This window comes from Prionailurus bengalensis, unplaced genomic scaffold, assembly GCF_016509475.1.
Source record: "Prionailurus bengalensis isolate Pbe53 unplaced genomic scaffold, Fcat_Pben_1.1_paternal_pri Un_scaffold_67, whole genome shotgun sequence".
NCBI lineage: Eukaryota > Metazoa > Chordata > Mammalia > Carnivora > Felidae > Prionailurus > Prionailurus bengalensis.
The window spans coordinates 169,271-177,983 of NW_025091167.1; the positions used below are offsets into that span (position 1 = coordinate 169,271).

Consider the following 8,713-nt stretch of genomic DNA (forward strand, 5'->3'; position numbering starts at 1 on the left):
TTAAAAATGAAAAGTAATTTTATTTTTTCTTTGGAGTTCAGGAACATAATGAACTAATTTCAAAGGAGCTAGGAAAAGTATATTTGCTTGAAACCTTTTCTTATCTACATCTTGAATTTTGCAGTAAAATGCTATGAAATTAGAAGCTGACTACCATTTTTTAAAGGAGAAAATTGTATTTCTGATCATGTTTTTTTTTTATCTTAAGAAGGACTTAAACGTTTCTTAAATGGGATGATTTGCAGAAGTGAGATTGAGGAGGTTAGTGGTCAGCTGAGATGTGACTTGCTGTTAGGGGGGAAAAGGGATTGCAGGTGCTGGGGAGAACATAGCTAAAGACCTAGCTGAGGATGCAAACCAGCTTCTCAGCAGGGGTCCTCCCCCTGCTGCCCATGGATGAGTTTGAGAGGTGGCTCTGAAATTGTTGGTGACGCTTACCTCTGTGTGTGCTTAAATACTCGAGTATGGGAGAGATGGTTCATGACACCATCTTATTCTCAAAGGTATTTGTGTCTTACCTTCCCATCCCACGTCAGTTTTGGAAGTTGAGCAGAATAATTTGTTCTGGTGTTAATGAAATGGTATTTGCTGATTTCTTTCCTGAGAGATCGCCTTTTCCAGGAAGGCTTCATGTGGCTTTTTGACCAGCCAGACTTACCCTTTGCCCTTTTCTTTTCATCCTAGGCCAACACTGGACAAATTGATGACACCCAAGAACAGCACAGAGTTATCAGCCGTAACCTCGCCCTTATTCAGGTGACTCTCCCCTTTGTCCATTTGATGAATCTCCTTCCTGCTTTGAATCTGCAGTCAGGCCTGCTCCAGGTAGGAAGAGCAAAGACTAAGTGAGCCCTTGTCCCTGTACTCCAGACTGAGCTTTGGGAATGGACCCCTCATCCATTCTGTAACCACAATCATGTGGCACAGACCACACTCATGTGGCAGCTGGAGGCTCAGCCCAACTACAGGCACTGGCACCGGAGTGTAGATGCCTCTTCTTAGAACCCAAGTTCCCTCCAGCTTCTCCACCTCCATCTTTCCAAGACAGACTTATTGAAAGTTTCGCCTATACTTACTTACTCCTGTTTCTTATAGCATGGACAGGGCTAACTGCCTTCTCTTCCCACTGTCTTGACTCGAGCTGTGCTTGCCAAAGTCACTGACATCCTAATTGGTATACTGCCTCGTGCATATGATCCTGCTTATAGTTTCTGGAGATTCTTCCTGCCTGGAAGTTCCTCCTTGGCCCCACTCCTGCCTCTCAGCCTGTGCCTTCTCAGCTTTTGCAGGATATTCTCCAACCCCCACACCTTTGTCCCTTAAATGTTTCATGCTTGTTCAAACTTGAACCTCCTTCTAATAGACCCTAATTGGGCTAAGTTTTCATCCGAGGAGTCTCAGAGTATTACAAAATCAGGAAGCCTAGAGCAGGGGGAGACTGGGAACAAATTGGCTCAGGGCAAGAGAGGAAGTAGTTTTATCCAGAACCTTCTGGGCTTCTTTGGCTGGGGGCAGCCTGAGGCTGCACAAAGCACCTGGATTCTAAGATCAGACAGGCTGGTGTTAAGGCTGTCATTTATCAACAGGTTGGCCTTGGGCAGACCACACAAGACTTGCTTAGCTGTATCTCCCTGTCCATCAGAGTAGGTGGATATCCACTTTACCTCTCACCTGGGTTCTAGAGCCACTGTTTCTGGCTGTCTACGGGGCATCTCCATTTTCCCCTCCCCGAAGCATCCCTGAAACACCTTAGCCAGATCTGGCATCATCACCTTATATCCTCACACTTACCTCTTGTGAAGTCCCCAATCCCAAAGAGTTTGATGGTTGAAAGTTCATTTTGGGGGTAGACCCTTGGGCAAATCACCTCACCTTATCTGTAAGATGGTCTGTTGTGAGGTTTCAATCATGTAAGGCCATGGCACCTGGCCACATGTGGTAAACTCCCAATCATGGTAGCTGTGCCTAGTGAGGAGTCTTCCCATTAATCAAGCCTGAGACCGAGTCTCTCTCAGCATCTCTGCTCCTCAACCTTATGACCACTCGCGGAGGAGTCTGCCTCTGAGCTGTATTTGAATCCAGCCCTGCTTCTTTTCTTCCTTGCCTTGGCCTCTTGGTCTCCTGCATCACTGACATCAAACCTCTTCATTGCCCCAGGTTCCTTCCCCTCTGGCTCCCCTCTGCTTGGACACCTGAGTGACCTTTTCTAAATCCTAGAGCTGATCAAACTGCCTCCTCCTGAAGCTCCTTTGTTGGTTCTACTTGTCAAAGTGTAGGCCTGGCCCAAAGGTACTCCTGGTCTGGTCCTTTCCCTTCCACAGCCTGATGTCCCCCACACCTGCTGCCTTTGTGTGTGCCTTTCCTTGGAATGTCCTGTCTCTTCTTATTCTTCCGGCAATGAAGTTCCAATCAAGTCTCAGTTCCAGCCCGACACCAGGTACTCTTTGGGGCCTTGCACATGCAGCTGCAGCTGACCTGGTTGCAATTCTGTGTGTAGATGTCTGCCTTCTCCACTTGAGCCGAAGTCACCTGTGCCAGGACCATGGTCTATGGCTGAAGAGCTTTGGAGATTAAATGAGATGCTCGTGATGCCCTTAACAGAGAGACTGGCAAGGGGCAGGTAATAAGTGCCTGAGCTACAAGTTTCCAAATCCTTGTCCATATGCATGCACATTTCCACATGATTGATTCTCAACCAACATTCATTAAGTCCTGACCTGGGCCAGACACTGGCTTGGCACATTCTGGTTCATAGCATGGATATAAGTTTGTCTCTTCTGTTTGTTAAGGAGCTTAACATTGAGTCACACATGATCCAATAAATTTCATAATTGAACTTTTAGTAACTTCATATTCTATCAAAAATATACCCAACAGTAATATTTAAAATATACCCAAGAGTGATTTTTAACAACTGGTAGGGCCCAGGAACTCAACTAGTAAGACTGAAGTGCAACCACTAAGAGCTGGTCCAACAGGGCCGTTGCAAACTGTCTAAATTCAGCCCTATCCCACCTCATTCGACCTTCATCACATGGGTGCACATAAAATTGTTTGTAGGCTTCTGCTCAATAAATTACACCACAATGACATTATTCTCTTTTTGCACGAATTTCTGAAGATAACTTCCCACAAGTTCACAAGGTATGAACAATTTAAAGATCTAGATTTTTCCAAAAAGGATTATAAAATATTTCAATGCTTAGTATTAAGTAATAGCACCAATGTTAATGTTTTAATTATTAGTTTCTCCATAACCTCACCAGCATTGAAAGTATTCTTCTCAACTACTTTGTATTTGTATATAGGTGTATGTGGCCATAGACAATATATGCTATGACTTTCTGTGTTTTTTTTTTTAAATATTGTTTTATTTAAGTAATGTCTACACCCAACCTGGGGCTTAAACTCATGACCCCAAGGTCAAGAATCACATGCTCTTCCAACTGAGCCAGACAGGTGTCCCTGTCTTTCTGTTTTTTTTTTTTTTTTAAGCACAAAAAGTATTATGCTGTACATGTAATTCTGTAACTTGTACTTTTAAGAATGACTTAATGAATGAAAATCACTTAGAATAGCAGATAGCACTCAGGAAATGTCAGCTCCAGTCATTATTCTCATTATTACGTGGTTCTTTGTTCACATGTGCAAATGTTGTACTGAGAAAATGCTAGATCATAAGGTATATGGGTAAATTGTAGCCAAGTTTCCTCCCAGAATTCCTGTACCAATTTTACCACCATCTATATGTAAGAGAACCATTTTCCCACATATTTGTCAATGTGTATTTTATATTATCAACCTTTTAAATTTTTAAAAATTTATCTAATGTTTATTTCTGAGGGAGAGAGAGAGAGAGAGAGAGAGAGCAGGGGAGGGGCAGAGAGGGAGGGAGAGAAAGAATCCCAAGCAGGCTCCGCATAGATGGCACAGAGCCCACTGCAGGACTCGAACCCATGAACCTTGAGATCATGAACTGAGCTGAAAGCAAGAGTCAGATGCTTAACCGACTAAGCCACCCAGGTGCCCCTAAACCTTTTAAATTTTAATTTTACCTAGTCTGGGGGATAAATATAGTGTACCCATGCACTCATTGATTGATTCATTCATTGGATAAGCACAGACAAGGGCTTAGCACCTGCTGAGTTCCCCACCCCCCCCACCCCCCGCCAAAACTGAGGGCACTGACCTTTTCATAGAGGAACACCAACATCAATTACAAAGAAATAAGATACCTACTTTCAAATTGGGATTAATTTTTTTTTCCTATTACTTGGGAAGCTGGTCACATTTTTATTTGCTTTTTAGCCATTTGTATTTCCTTTTTGTATCTTGTCAATTTATTCCCCTTGTACATTTTTCTGTTGGGTTATCTTTTTTAAAAAGTTGGCGTTGCTTGGGGTGCCTGGTGGCTGAGTCTGTTAAACATCTGACTTTGGCTCAGGTCATGATCTTGCGGTTCATGAGTTCAAGCCCCACATCGGGCTCTGTGCTGACAGCTCAGAGCCTGGAGCCTGCTTCAGATTCTGTGTCTCCCTCTCTCTCTGCTCTTCTCCTGCTCATGTTCTTTCTCTCTCCCCTTCAAAAATAAATAAACATTAAAAAAAAACAAAAGTTGGCATTGCTTTGTAAAATGGACTTCATGATTTTGATCACTAACCCTTTATTACTTATAAATGGAGATATTTTCTCCTGCTCAATTTCTGTCTTTGAAGTTTGTGGTATCACATAGAAGTCATACTTGGATTTATATACAGCTTATTTCATTTTTCTTCATAGATTTTACATATCTTCAGAAGGAGTCTTTCTCTAATCCAAAATCTGAAACACATTATCCTATATTTTTTCTTTTCATACATTAGGTTTTATGTTTAGTGGGGGGGTGTGTATGAATGGTATAATGTAGGAATCCTTTTTTTTCCCCTAGATATCCACTTTTCCTTACCCTGTTTATTCAGTACCCACCCATTCCATACTGATTAGATATGCCACCTTTATCATACTAAATTTCCATATATAAATTTTCATCTATTCTTGATGGTGTTCCTGGACTCCAATCTGTCCTGCTGATCTATTTGTCTATTTTTGTGCCAGTAACACCCTGTTTTAATTACAGTAGCCTTAAAACTAAATATTGATAATGAATGTGCCAAACTCCCTCTTGATCTTTTTTCTCAAGGTGTCTTGGCTGTTCTTGCACATCTACTCATCTTTGTGGAACTTAAGATAAGTTGTCAAGTGCCATGAGAAGTCTTGTTGGGACTTTCACTGGAATCACATGGGTTAACTTGGGGAACATTTTCATCCATATATATGGTAGAGTTCTTTGTTTTTTTAGGCTTCTTTAATAATACAGCATGTTTCCATTGAGACATTTGAATTACAGTTGATCCTTGAACAATATGGGTTTGAACTGCATGGGTCCACTTATAGGCAGATTTGTTTTCATAAATACAGTACTGCAAATGTATGATTCCTTATGATGTTCTTAATTTTGTTTTCTCTAGCTTACTTTATTACGAGAATACAGTATATAATATAGCATACAAAATATGTGTGAATCAAGTTTGTGTTATGGATAACGCTTCTAATCAGCAGTAGGCTGTTAGTAGTGAAGTTTTGAGGGAGTGACAAGTTATACACAGGTTTTCAACTTTACACAGTGTCGGTGCCCCTAATGCCAGTGTTGGTCAAGGGTCAACTGTACTGATAACATGCCAGTATTGATACTGAGATCTGGGCACCTCATGGTACTGGCCTGCATGAGCAGCAGAGGTGTGATGCCACTGAGATGAGATGGGAATTGCAGCCGGGTTGGGGGAGAATGGAGAGAAAGAGGGCCACCAGTATGAAGGGCAATTGCCAAGGAAGGAAAGTCTGGGAGAGAGACAGAGTGTGCACAGAGACTTCCAAGGCGTAGCTGTGGATCGTGGAGTTTCCACATTGCAGGAGAAGTTGCTTGTCTGAGCAGCTGGGGGTTACAGAGCACTTTTGCCCAGACCAGTGAGAGGAGCCACGAGCAAGAGACTGGTGGCCCTTGGCCAAGGGCTGAGTAGGAGGTGAAGATTTCATGATGGAAAATGGCATCAAACAAGTTGCAGAACAAGAAAACAATAGTTTTCAAGGGAGTGTTTGTTTTTTCCAGGTGGGAGGGGCTGTTGGCAAATTTTAGGGTAAGGGAAGGAAGTTGGGTAACCTCAAGGTCAGAGAGGAGGCAGAGGCAAAGGCAGGGAGGAACAATGATGGTCAGAGACACCTTTCCTCATGTTTCTGATTTCTGCCCTGACAGGTGCAGGCCACCGTTGTGGGGTTCCTGGCTGCTGTGGCCGCCCTGCTGCTGGGTGCTATGTCTAGGGAGGAGATGGACTTTGTGAAGGTGGAGTTGCTGTGTGCCAGCAGTGTCATCACAGCCTTTCTCACCGCATCTGCCTTAGGTGAGCTGTGCCCCCACCCCAGTTACCACCCCCTCCTAGCTCTCTCTGTCCTCCATTCTTCAATACTTTGCTCTCAACTCTTTGTGTTTCAGTTCCTTGAGATGTGGAAAATGGGTGCACTAATGGTGGGGCCTCACATGTCCTGCCAGAGGATGGGGGAGAGCCTATTAGTTAAGTCTCCAAGCCCCACCTTATGGATGGGCAAGGAGGACAATGAATCCTTTCTTAGGCAATGTATGTGTGCAGGAGTGAGCTGCTGACTCCATTTCTCTTCCCTCTGCTTGTTCAGAGAACTGGCCTTTGCTCAGTGGACACATTCATCTGTTCATCCACCCTCCATCCATTCAATGTTTCTTGAGCACAGCTTGTGAATGGGCCTGTGGAAGATTCTGGCATCTGCAGTCCTGTAGGGAGCAAGACTCTAGCATTAGCTTCAATTTCATCTCTGCAGAGAGGTCTTTTCTGACTCACTCAAGTTCTGCCCTCTGCCCTTCTCCCCAGCTGCTGACATGCTCTTCTGCACTATGCACCTGTTTTCCTTATTGAGCACTTACAAACATCTGCAATTGTTCATTTTCTTCATTCTTTTCTGTCTCACCCCTTTGCTAGAATGTCAGCTCCTCAGAGAGGTGCCCTGTTAGAATAGGGCTTCTCCTATTCTGCTCCTGTCACACCGCCTGCCATGCATCAGATGCTTCCTCCATGTCTGCAGAAGGTGGAACACACAAGGAGTGACAAACAACCCTGTCTTCAGGGAGCTCACTCATCTCAGGCGCAACCATGCTTACCATGCAATTACCATAGAATGTCCCCCATTCGCTCCTTACTCAGTACTTACTGAGTGTCTACTGTGTGCCAGTCACTGGTGCAGTGGAGGGGATGCACTGGTGAGTAACTGCACTGTTTTGTGATGTGTTCTGGTTTGGAGTGAGACATCAATATGCAAGCACATAGCAAATTTCAGCTAAGTGCAAGTGTCTCCTTTTTGAAGCCTCTCTGATCAGCTCTCTAGCATCACCACCCCCCCATTCATAGTCCTGCTTTCTTTTCATGTCCTGTTTTTACTTCAAATCCTTGTTCACTTACTTGTGTGCTGTCTGTCCCTCCACCCAACAAGCATTTACTGTTTGAGTCCAAAGCCTGATGGCTATTTTCAACACCTAAAATAGGCATATTACCAGCTGCCAAATGTTTGCTGAATGAGCGGACTTCATTTTGGTTCTCTTCTGGACTGCATGTCTGAGTGTCTCTCGCAAACAATGTGCACGTATAAGAAAGAATAAGTGCTAACTGTGAATTGGATTTGCATTTACCCTTCTGTTCTCCATCTGACTGCCCATGAAACACCTTTGAGCTCAGCTCTCTGTAAGGATAATGTGGCAGGTTATTTAGTGGTTTCTCTTCATTCCTGTGCTAGTGTATGTAATCGGGATGGAGGGTAAGAGTGCAGAAACCCAGGAACAAATTCATAAATTGCACTTCCCTGGGCAGACTGCTCCTGGTCATGTACCTGTGCCTGTGCACACGGGGCAGGGGCTAGGGCGCCATCACTCAGTCTGTCCAAGGGAAGAGAAGAATGAGTATGCCACACCTTGTGGAGAAATAGAGCCCAAGAGATACTTGATATGAAGTCTCCTCTGAAAACAACACAATCCAATGATTCCAGAGGCCAGTCCTGTTCCTGTGGAGTCTTGTAGAGAATGTCATTCCTAGCTCCCCATTTTCCAGATGAGGAAAGTGAAGCATAGATGAGGGGTGAAGTTCAGCAACATGGACATAAACTGGGTTGTCCAAAGATGTGTAGAAGTTGAGGAGCATGGCTGGTGGCTCATAGTGTGACCTCAGCATGACTGCTGTAAAGCCAGGTGGTGGTGGTGGTTTTTAATAAGTGCTCTCAAACTGGTGGTTTTGATGTAGTCCCTGTTTTTCACCAGACCACCAGCCACACAGACTCAACCTCACTTAGAATTGGCATTTCAAAAGAGATAAAGTAGCTATGACCTGGTCACAAAATAGGGCACAAACTGTGGCCAGTGGCAGCAGTGTTAGTAGGCCTTGAGGTGATAATTCTAATTATATTTAGAGTTACAGAGTAGTGAGTAAAGTATTTAAACAACAAGAGCCAAGATACAATGTGTCTTTTAAAAAATGTTTATTTATTTATTTTGAGAGAAAGAAAGAGTCAGTGGTGCGAGCTTAAGCAGGGGAGGGGTAGAGAGAGAGGGAGAGAGAGAGAGAATGCCAGGCAGGCTCCGTGCTGTCATCACAGAGCCTGACAT

General features: G+C 43.8%; 1 protein-coding gene across 1 annotated transcript in view; it reads left to right on the forward strand.

The window, feature by feature from the left end:
- LOC122478460 (solute carrier family 41 member 3-like) overlaps window positions 1-927 on the forward strand; it is a 42,700-nt gene extending 41,773 nt beyond the window's left edge. The window contains exon 3 of the mRNA XM_043572057.1: window positions 685-927. Coding sequence (XP_043427992.1) covers window positions 685-849 — 165 coding nt within the window. The 3' untranslated portion in view covers window positions 850-927. The remainder of the gene's footprint in view (window positions 1-684) is intronic.
- The last annotated feature ends 7,786 nt before the right edge of the window (window positions 928-8,713 follow it).